The 12,019-nt window shown below is 46.6% G+C and overlaps 1 protein-coding gene across 1 annotated transcript; it reads right to left on the bottom strand.

Moving 5' to 3' along the window:
- Positions 1-258: 258 nt before the first annotated feature.
- On the bottom strand, positions 259-4,501 carry LOC135373440 (uncharacterized). The gene is made up of 4 exons (XM_064606641.1): positions 4,369-4,501; positions 3,522-3,769; positions 1,716-1,878; positions 259-447 (listed from the first exon to the last, which is right to left on the bottom strand). Exons 1-4 carry the CDS (start codon positions 4,499-4,501, stop codon positions 284-286), a joined length of 708 nt encoding a protein of 235 aa, XP_064462711.1. The 3' UTR covers positions 259-283.
- Between the last annotated feature and the right edge of the window lie 7,518 nt (positions 4,502-12,019).

The following is a 12,019-nucleotide window of genomic DNA, read 5'->3' as shown; positions in this document are numbered from 1 at the left end:
ATTGGGAGCCAAGATCGCCAATATTGGCCCAATTTTGTAAATGCAACCCGGCCCAATACTGGTCCTATATTGGGGACCAATATTGGCATGCCAATATTGCCATGCAGACCCCGTTATGGCTAGCCAGTATTGCCATTATGTAATTTTTGCTTTATTTGTTACTTTTTATTTAATTTCTTGCTATTCACAGACGTCACACCTGCAACCCCGATCCTTCTAAAAAATTTCAGATCTACAAAACTGTTGTCCACTGAACATTTTATTTGATTACAGGGTGATATGATTACAAGGTGATTTGATCATACGGCGCATTTTCGTCTGCGACTCCAAGTACGCTCTTTCGCCTTCGCCGCCCGCCGTCCCTGTCCGCTGCACCGGCCAGGAACCGCCCCACTGTCTTCTGCACGGTCAATGTTTCTACACCTGGTGCCCTCTGCATGATTGCACCTGGACATTGGGATAAACGAGGAACATGATTAGTTTCTTTAATAGGATGTTGCATATCACATCTCAGGCATCACTTCACAAACAAACAAAAACTCCAAAAATTCTTGAAATTGTACAGGTTTCCCTGAGAACAATCGACCACAATTTGAAACAGATCTCGCATGTTCGAGCACAATATGTCTGGGGTCCCCTCTCTTAAAGGAGCTCTGAAAGCCATCTAAAAAATGTTCTGTTCCGAATGCGTTGTGGAAGCAGGTAACTTAACTTGATGAGTAACACGAAAATTTTCTCTGTAGGCGATGTTTTTTGCAGAAAAAAAGACACTTTAACATCGCCGCGCGTGCTCCCAATCGACTCGCTCCTCCAGGTCAAACGAGGAGGAGAATGAAAAAACGTCATTGGTGACGTAATAAAAGCTGAAAGCGGCGACCGCGCTTCTATCCGGGTCAGTGCTGACTGGTTTTTTTTTCTTTCTTTCCGTTTTCTTTCCCCCTGCTTTCTCCCTGTCAAGCAATGAATAAGAGAGGATCTCGATATTCCTGGTCGTGAAACCCCCCTTCTCGAAATTAATGTTCTGGAAACAGGGGAAAACCAGGAGAAATGCTGCTTCGTAAGATGATATACATATAATCTTGATTGATCAATCAATCAAGCTGATATGCCGCGATTAAGAACATAACATGACACGAGCAGCTCGACAACTCGTTCCGGGCATTGCCACCGTTGCGCAGGCTCACGATTTTCATAATCGAATTCTGCGATATTTGTGCACCTGTTGATAGAATTACTTCGCATGGTGCGTTTTAATAAGCTTACGAACGGCTTGGCTAAAAAAAATGATAGTGTTCAAAGTGCTTCCTGAGCTCCTTTAAAAGTCATGAAATTTACTGGAATAGTAGTTATGCAGTAGAAGCGAATACAAAGTGAGTAGTAGAAGTGCAAGGGTGCAGGTGAGCTGGCATATTGTAAAACGACTATACAACCTGGGACACGGAACGTGGTGTTGTCTTTTTCTGTTCCGTGTCTCAGGTTTTATATTCGTTTTACAAAGTGAGTAGTTTGAGGACAGCAGTGAACCAAACCAAATTGCACCGAATAATTAAATACTAGCAAAATTCAAAAATCTAGTTAACATAACAGAACACCTACCACCTTCTGAACTGTGTAGTAGCTGCTGGTAGACAGCTGCAATCATGCACACCGGTAGTGTACTGCATGCAAGTTTGAGGAAGCTGACTGTTGCAAAAGAAGCTTTAAGAAATGCATACCAACTACAACACCACAAAGGCTGGTTCCTTTAAATGCAACCTTGTTGCCTTTCTTCCCATGCATATTGAATTTCAGCTGTAGTGTTGGATGTAGAACCCTCGACATGATGGCCCTCGTTGCAGCATCAAGGCCAGCCCCACCGTAACCAGCCAAGTAGCGTTTCTGAAAACAGTGCATTACATAATTAAAGTAAGAGAGCGGCAACATGCATCCTAAGAGCTGGGAACAGTCCCAAAAGATATCTCCACACTGGTTAAGACTATTTTGGTAGGCTGAAAGCAGTACAGTAGAATCTCGTTAATTCGAAATCGCTTAATTCGAACTCTCGTCTTTTTTTTTTTTTTTTGATTGGGTGTTAGCGCCGCGAAGCAACTGTGGCTATGAGCGACGTACAGATGTGGACAGACGGAGAGAGGATAGCAGGAAGGAGTGGGGGACAGGGGGGTTAGTATGCGTCCTGGGCCGACTTCAGGGGGAACTGTGCCGACATTCGTCTGGAAAGTCTTCGGAAAACCCAGGGAAAACCTCAGACAGCACAGCCGGCGGTAGGATTCGAACCCACCACCTCCCAGTCTTCAGCACGACCTTGGTTACCACCAACGAGCGGACGCCTTAGCCCACTCGGCCATGCCGCTGGTGAACTCTCGTCTGAGTCCCGTCTAAAGCACATGTATTTCAATGGGGAGACACTCCCGCTAATTCAAACAGACGAGCGTATACACCGCATAATTCGAACAAACAGCGCTCGCGCGTCAGACAGGAATGGGTCACAGCGCCCCATATCTCCCTGATTATTGACCTTCCGTACGCTTCCCGTCCTCTTTCCGCATTTTGCGCTGTTCAAGGACGCTCTACCCTCTTCACGACAGCAAGGAGTTTACACGAACGCTTGCATTGTCCTTCTCTTTCTCTCTCTTCCTCTTGAGACCCTCGTGAGGGTGGAGGAGGTGTGTGCGAGTGCCGTCACTCATTTTTATGACTTCGCGACTGTCAATATCGTTCTACAACCCGTTAACTGACATCGTTTATTTCCCTAACGTGCACCATGTCAACAGAGACGACGGCGTGGAGACCGGGCCCTTAACTGACGCGGACATCATCGACGACATCATCAGCAGTAACGATTTGGATTTCGCCAATATAAATACGTCTTGAAGTGACACCGGTACCGCGAACGTAAAATACGACTCGAAGTGCGTCGCGACACATCTGCATGCGCTCCCTGCGCCCAAGCCCCCTTCCAGGAGAGCGTCTCCCGTTAGTTCGAACTCCGGTTTATTCGAACAAATACCGCGGCCCCCTTGAGTTCGAATTAACGAGAGTCCACTGTAATTATGAACGCTGCTTAGTAATTCGCTCGTTAGTAAATATCGGGTTATATTTTGCTTCAATAATTCGGGTGTAATCGGGTTGCAACCAAATAGAATCAGGCATAAGTCTTCGTTTTACAATACATAATACAAACAACACACCAGGACACATAGAGTCCATGCATGTAACAGGCAGCATGGTCTCTGTTTTAACATGGTGCGTCAGTTTTAACATTTGACATGGTCTCAGTTTCCAAAGTTCTCTGTTAGTTGTGATGACCTCAGATCCCCCTGGCCCAATAGTTTTCTGGGAAATATCGGGTTGAACCCTGCTTTTGCGGATTTCAATCAGGGGTAAATATCGTCCGTAATCGGATATAACCCTAAAAGGTTAGGTTCTAACTATAGTGTATACAGAATGCCAGTCGGCCTCCTTAGCGAAGAGCACAAGACAAGCGCCAATCGGATGAAAAATCAGTCCTCAGTGTTCCTCACCAGTGCCTCACGCCTTGTTTTTTCTCCTAGAAGGTCCTCTAGGTCGTTAAAATCTTCCATTGTCCTCAAAGGAATTTTCAAGTCATCCGTGTTAAGCGGTTCCTCACTGTCGTTGTGTCGTCCCACAAGCTGGCTCAGCCTATGGAAAATGTCCAGCTGAGTTCTTTGGATGTCCTTGAGTGTGGAGAAAACCTCCTTGGTGTTTTGCTTTGCTTCAGCTAAATGCCTGATGATGTGGTGCTCAACAGCTAGAAAGTTAAGAAATACATCACTGTAACTGGATTTGTAGAGACCGACAAATGCTCTAGGAGAAGAATTTGTTACTCTCAACCAAAAGTAAGACAAGACGGTCCAAAAAAGAAAGACAACCACTGGTGGGCGATGCAGGGGCACTATCATAATACCAGAATTGTGGGAAATTTGTTACAATGTACAGTAAAATCTCATTAACTCAAAACACCCACCATCCAGACCCGTTAGTTTGACTTAAGCAGTATTTTGACTTATCAACAAACTGCCAAATTCTGATAAAAATTGGCCCCTAAACTGTTGCATAGTCCACAAATGCATCAATATTGCCTTTATTTGTAGTTATAACTTAACTCACACAATACTTTGCAGACGTACTTCAAGGATTACAAACATAGCCACTACTGCTGCAATTACTACAAACCACTGGTTGTGGTTGCGCTCTAACAGCTCTTGAAATAGTCCGATATCTTTCGTTGCTTCCTATACATTTAGTGTGCTACAAAGCCCTGAACCCTTTTTCTATTCGTTGGACATGCTCCACTGCTGGCAGTTAACCAAATCTTCAACTTCTTCACCAAAATTGTGGATAACGTGCTCTTTGGTATCCGGAAGTCCGCGGCGATCTCTCCTTTCGATTTTGCGCCGGCTTCAACAGCCACTATCAGCTCGTGCTTTTTTGCAAGCGCGAGAGTCTTCAACCTGCGTTGCCTCAGCGTCGACAATGACATGTCGGCGCGTGCGCAGTACATACAGTTCTTGACTTTCACTTCACTGCGTCCTCATCTAGCATCTTTGGCGCTGAACAGCCTAGCCCGCACACAGCATATCGCGCTAGTTTTGGAATCACGCAAGCCTCGATCCCATCGACTCTCGATCAGGCGGACTTGGATTGAATTGTGTTGGCTGGCTTGAAGAACTTGGCCGATCATGGCAATCCATGGTCGAGAAAGGTGGTGTTTACCAATCGGAAGTGAAATTTGACAGATGAAAAATGTCACCTGGGACTAAACACTCGGTCGGCTTAGCAGTGATTTCGACTAAAGCACGTATTATTTACATTACGGGAATACAGGCCGTGCACGGGACATCGTGGGCGTTCGACTTAAGCCTCATTTTGTTCTTAACCGGCGTTTGAGTTAATGAGATATTACTGTAGTTACTTTTCGCGGTAAGCACCTTTCACAGGACAGTTATGCTACCACAGCTCCCTCAACCATTGTTGTTAAACGATCAGATCCGGAATATGTCACGTAGAAATTCCACTGCCAAGTGATCAACATTCTACAGACAACTGCATAGAGGCGTGTTCCTTGTGTGCTTTCTGACCGCTTGTAAGTTTGCTACATTTTGTGTAGAGTAACGAGGCAGAAAGGCAGGATCACCTAATTAGGTGATCCTGCCTTTCTGCCTCGTGTGACGTATTGGCGGCTCCGTGCCTTGTTTCCTTGTTTTTCTTCGGGGCTCACGCGCCGGTTATACATCGTTGAGCTGCGCCGCTGTGCGTCACTGGCCACGTGAGGGGAGTAGCATACGTCACGACGTCCTATCATCCTGCGATGCGCTCTTTTCACGAGGAGGATAATTTTTTTCAAAGGTGTACGGAACAGAGCCCTCGCACTGTAGGTCACCTACGCTCATCGTTCATACGCAGGAGCTCATCTTATTCATCGGAGAACACTCTGCACCGAAAAACAAAACCAAAACATTTAGGGGTCACCCTAAGGCGCCTTTAAGGCCTGCTCCGACATATAGCAGCGCGCTAATATAGCGCTACAAAACAGCGTGCGAAAACGGAGATCACTGTTATCGGACGGTTCACACTTCCAATGCGGTGCTAGCGTAATAATTTAGCGGAAGTTCGGTGGTCGTTTCCGGTCTCTGCCCTCATGGCACTTCCGGTGTTCGACAGCGTGCGGGCGAACAAGTTCGATTAAGTGACTGAACGAAAAATTTTGGACAGACATTTTGCATGACAGACTCGCCGGTTCCAATGTGGTCGTCATGCCGTGAAATGCGGGAGAAACCAACTCCACGACTTCCGCGACGTCGTCACTGAAGGGCTGACAAAGTTGACACGAGCTCAACTCCGCCATGCGCTAAGTTTTAGCGGTTTGCAGCACTGCGAGAAGTAAAATATCGCGCTATTTTTAGTGCTACGTAGCAAATCTTTAGCGGCCTTTAGCGTGCAACAACCCAAGCAGCACACAGTATTGGGCCCATATTAACTAGTCATTGGCGATTGGACCCGTTTCCCCCATAGTGGCTGAAACTGGGCAATATGGGCCCCATATTGCCAAGTCTGAGCCAATATTGGGGAAATCCAGGCAATACGGACCCCATATTGCCCAGTTCGAGTCAATATTGGGAAAATCCTGGCAATATGGGCCACATATTGCCCGTGTACACCCCATATTGACTGAAAATGCAGAAAATGGTACGTACCCGTGTTGTACAGATGCCCAAGCAGCACGGCAAGATTGGACGTTGAAGCGTGTGAAATGCCAAATTCAATACGTCGTTACTTCCAACAACTTCCAGCAGATGATACACATTGTTCGAAACAGTCAACAGACGTGGCAATCCCATTGTAACGTTCACTAGAACTCAACTCAACTCAGCAACTCAACTTGCCATTTTCTGGAAGCAGCCGCCATCTTGCTTCGCGATGCCAATGCCAAGCGTTCGAACCGACTGCGAGCGAGCGTGGTCATTTGAGTGAAATCACGCGTCCTACAACTAATGCGCATGCGCGATAGTTGGAGCGGACGTTTCATACGGGCTAAGATGTCGCTGGTCCCTCTAATCATAACGGAATTGCGGCAGGTCAAGTAGGAAGGGATGGCTCTTCTGTAGAGCTATGTGCTTTCAATTTACTGCATGTAGTGTCAGTTGCTGAGGCGTACGCCACCGTCACGAAAGTGTTTCACTCCTTTGTACTCTCGGAATGGGTTGGAAATTTTTGGTGCATATACTATTACGATCCCAATGAAGGCTCCTGAGGCAGTTCCGTGGGACTGCATGCCTAGCACTAGTTGATATTGCTCTTCGTTTTTAAAGCGAGAGCAGTAGTACTTTTGAAATCTGATGTGAGCAAGCTTTCGCTTGTCCCATCCTACAGTTGGCAATACGACAACGGGCACAGCACCTTGTTTTCGTTTTTGCGGCGACGGGGTTTGTTTTTGTAATACTATGCAACATGGATCAATAAGAAGACCAGCAGAAACGAAAAACCAAAAAGAAGAGAGAAGTAATATCAGTGGTGGATATTAATCCGGATAATGCTTTATTATTACCCGGACTCCCCGTTGGCGTTATCACGCAAATATTGGCGCAATATGTGCAAAATAGGCTTGCCAATATGGGCAGCCCATATTGGTCCAATATGGAGCCTGGTTGCACTTCCCATGTTGGTCCCATATTGGCAGCCCATATTTGACCAATATTGGCAATCATGGCAGCCCATATGGGTCCAATATAGGACCAATAATACCGTGCTGCTTGGGAATAGTGACTGGGTTAAGGTTACAATTACTTTGTTAGATAAATAATTAGTTACAGCTACGGTTACCTCGATAAAGTAAGTTAGTTACTTCACTGCTACCTTTAAGAAAAATCTGTGTAAATCTCAAAAACTTCTTTGGAGCACTTGTACAGTCCAAGCATAGTTATGCTAAGCTGATGATTTTCCGTGGCTTCTAGAGAAATCCGAGTAATTCCTGATTGGGAACAACAACGGCAAGGTATTTGAAGCGTCCACAAACTGACGCTGGGGAACCGACGCGTGGAAAATATTGCGAGTTGTTGAAAAATATTGGTTTTGGTTGCGGATATTGGAAAATATTGCGACCTCTTGTTACGCTTTTGCTTAAAGGAACTGTAATATATAACTAAGTTAACGATTAAGTTAATGTAACTAAGTTAACTAAGAGAAAATATTGCGAGTTACTTAGTTACATGTTACAGTTCCTTCAACCAAAAGCGTAACCAGTTACCGCAAAAATTAAAGGGACTGTCACATCCGTCCCGGTTAATTCCGAAACAATGTTATTGTCCGTGGACAATAACGCCGGAAATCCAACGCGAATAAGTGGAGTAGCGTTTGTGCAATTTGATGTAATGCATTGGCAAGCGCAGACGACGGATGTTGAAAGTATGCAGGAATTCCCTCTCTGAAAATCGGAGAAAACGTCACTTGGACAAGGCCAATCAGAGAGCGGCAGGACAGCCTTTGACGGCAGACCGTGGGGTGGGTGTGACGGCGTCTGCAGGTCGCGGAGAGCCAGTGACTGGATTGTGGAATGTCACTTCTACGTTCGCTCGTGTTCGACGTTGGCGCCGGACGTGGTTATGCGGTCAGGAGTGTAAAATCGTCTTCTACGCGACATGGTCAGTTCAGAACTCACACTAGTAATCGGCGTCTAGGGATAAAATATCATCATCGAAGGAAATTTATTGCTGTTGTTCGTGTTTACTGAGGGGCTCTCATCGTATAGAACAACATTTTTCTTCGCATCGATTCCTAACTTCCTCATTGGATGCAAATTTCTTACCTTGTCCCGAAAGTAGCCATAGGAAGTGTCTTTTGTTGCAGGAATGTTGCGTCACAGAACTTTACGAATCCTCTCACTCACCCTCTGCGGTCTCACGTGCTCACGCACTCAATACGTGCCGTCTTTGCTTCAAAATCTGGATATGGTGCTTGTTCTCCCCATACTGGAACAGTGTTTCTCTTCCATTTCCATTTTCATTCTCGTAGACGAGACATCGCAACGGCCCGATGTCTGGGTTCCTGGGGCCTCTTCGGGCTCAACGCGCGCGTGACCTTTTGTCTATAAACACGGGACCTGAAAGACGAAACCTGCGGGGGGAGACTTGCCCTCGGTTTCTGAACTCTTACTATTCTCGCCTTCCGTTCTCACTTTGCTTTCGGTTTCCAACCTGTAATCCCAGTCCGTGTAATAAAGCATCGCTTTTTACCTCTCTCTTTTTTAACCATTTGAGGAGGTTTAACTGGCTGACAAGTCTCTTTATTCGCTACGTACGGAGTATTGTGATGAGGTCAGCATACTGCCCTTCGTGACAATCCGCCGTTTCATCAAAAAGTTAACGGAGCATGCGGATCTTATTGAAACCTTGGCCAAAATAAATTGGTCGTCATTACGTCTGCAATGTGTACGTATCCGCGATGGTATCGGATTGCACGTTTTTGCGGGGAGAGGCTACGTTAGCGAGTTTTAGTGTATCAGAAGAATTCTAGGAAAACGATACCGTAAAGAACGTTATCAAATCCAATCTCTAGCGATGTGATGTCACTCGCTTCACAGAAAGAGGGCGGTGACTGGCTTCTCAGGCTTTCGGAACTTTTACCGTGAACACCTTCCGATGTACTAAAACCCCCCATTTATTTAACTCATCGAGTGAAAGAGTTTTTGATGAAATATGGTAATAACATGTTCGTTCAGCAGTTGCAAAGCAAGGTACAGCAAGGCGGAGAATTTGGGCTTTTTTCGGTTCCCGTGCAACGACTGCACCCACAGGAGCGAGACGCATGGATACCCACATTGAAAAAGAAAAACATAGACGGTAACTATTGGCTGCCCACCAAATACGATAGGATATGCGGATGACATTTCACCGAGAGGTATGTTAAGCTCGGCGTTCCACCAAGTTTTCGAAAGGAAGATCCAAAGAGGGTCGTAAGCCACCTTGTGACTTCTTTTGGGATTCGACGCAGGAGGGGCCGTCGAAGTGACCGAAACATCCGGAGTTCGTACGTGTGAAATATTCGTACGTGTGATTTTTTTTTAATCACAACGGTTACGGTTGTGTAACGCGAATTTCAGCGACAGCTGTTATTGGTGAATGTTGACACTTTTATTGCTGGCGTACGGAGAACTACTTCAGATGACTACTTCAGTGATATGGTTGATATTCTTGACGAGGTCTGGGTTTTGGACCTGTACAAAGCAGTGCAAGTCTCTCTCGAGGTGGTTACGGCCCGCGTTCTAGTGGCGAATTGCAACAGAAGCGCTTCTTGTAGACCAGTGATGAATTTGGTGGCCTTTGCATCGATGTTAAAGCCCCCACCAGCAGTATTAGCGATGGCATGTGAACTGTTAAGGCGTAGGTGAGGTATGTCATACCTCGCGAAACTTTTGTTGTAGGGGCGAAGTAGGGGCCACGACGATGAGGCCACTCTCAAATTGCACCACCCACATCTTACCCACGTCTTCACAGTCAGCGCAAGGGTCTAGGGGTCACCCCACCTCACATGTAGATGGCTACTCCGGTTCTTGAAGTCGCGTCGAGAGGCATCGCTATACTGAAAGCCCTTCACCTACAACTGCTGGTTAAGGTCCATCCACGTTTCAGACAAACACAGCCTGGAACTGAGCGCGATGACGTGGTCGTGGTGAATGTCATGTGCGAGGGCATCTAACGACTGAAGGTTGAGTGTTGCGACGGAGAGAGAATGCGATCCTTGTATAAGTGCATGCACCGTGACGTGATGGTCTCAATTCGATGCGCTTGGAGCCTGTGGAACTCGTCGGTCAGTACTCTATCGACGTTTGGCTAAGCGTGATGGAAGTGGAAGTCGCTTTCCGAATTCGTTAAGTACAGAGCGGCGATGTCCGTGACTCGAGCGAGCGCGAGATGGACCAGCTTCCCTGTATAGCTTCATAGACCTGCTCTTCTTACACAGTCAGGTTGGGAATAATATTATTAAGACATGCGCCACTTATAACAACAAAATGTTCTATATGCTACGTACCCAACAGGACATTAACAGTGCGTTTCAACTATATCGTTCGGTTTTTCTGGACAGCGACGTACACTTCATAAAGCTCTTCGTTTACGGCAGGCAAAACTGCTTTAAAAATTCGCACATTACTGACGCATGAACCCTCGTTGACATGGATGTTCCGAACGTATCCTTCCTTCGCAAAGCGAAATCCCTTTTGCATCTGCTGTGAAGACGATAGATCCGGAGAACGCAAGAAGTCCAGTATTTGCTCGCTGCTCGGGAACAGAACACCGGTAACAACCTTATTCCGGACTGTATGAAGGGAGTTGCCAAGCCTGTGATTCCACCTTGTGATGACAGATGAGTACACCCCCGGGTACGATATTGCATCACGGACGCTCCATGAACTTCAGGTTATGTCAAATTTATCCTTTGTGACCAGCGCCGATAGCTCGCACACATGGTTTCAGTTCATCCCGTGACAACCATTTTATTTCGCAAGTTGGGCGCACGGAGGCGCCAGCTCGCTCTTTCTGAAAAGGCGGATTCCTGGAACTTCTTTTCTAACCAATGACCTGGCTCAGTAAAGACGGGGTGTCAGTGTCACAGGGGTCGCTTATTCATTGCGCGCGAAATAAGCGAACACTCATTCGCGACAAAGTTCGACTCAGCTCGTACTGCCATACATTTAGCGTCCTCTGTGGCACATTTGCCCGCCGGACATTCCAGGAATTCCTGAGGAGCCGATCGCAGACCTTTCTCGCGGCGGTTAATGGCTGTTACTCGTTCTAGCCGAACGCACAAAAGAGTTGTCGGCGGACGTTTATCGGTTGTTTTCGGTAAGTACAGAATACCAGGAACCCTACTTATTAACCATGAGCAGAATACTTTTTTCACTATATTCGATACTGGCTTCGATCGCAGGCTGGTCTAGCGGGTGCGAGACTGGAACATCTTTGTCGATTATCGAACGTGGTAGTACGCAAGCCCTGTGCGCCATGACTTGAGGCTATCGACCCGCTATGCTCCGCAGAATGCGTTAATGAGGCACCCGCTCCTGTCGACTTGACTGCATTGAAAACACACATGCGCACGGCTGCTTTTCCAGACTACGCTACACTGATACGACTTGTGATTCAACGCAGCTTCTCTAAGCGGTAATCTGAAGCAATGAACTGGGTTCGGGATTAAAGTTGTTGTCCGGTATGAGCTCCGTGTACAGGGTGTGTACAGGGTGTACTCCGTGAGCTCGTGTGGGGTGTAAATGTAACCTCCTTTCTTCGCAGCTTTGCGCTCAAACTACCCGCCAAGAAAGAGGCGGATCCAAGGGCTCATTTTCACGGATTTTCGGCAGATTTATTTTGGCAGTCGCCGTTGCATTACGAGCGGGATTATGTGCCATACTGAGTAAAACGACCACGGGGAACCCATTTCCGCAAAGAAAAAGTTAGGTTGCCTTGGGGAATTTCGGACTTCAATTCAAGAAATTAAATTTCCATCA

This window comes from Ornithodoros turicata, unplaced genomic scaffold, assembly GCF_037126465.1.
Source record: "Ornithodoros turicata isolate Travis unplaced genomic scaffold, ASM3712646v1 Chromosome25, whole genome shotgun sequence".
Taxonomy (NCBI): domain Eukaryota; kingdom Metazoa; phylum Arthropoda; class Arachnida; order Ixodida; family Argasidae; genus Ornithodoros; species Ornithodoros turicata.
This window is presented reverse-complemented; position numbering and strand designations above follow the sequence as displayed.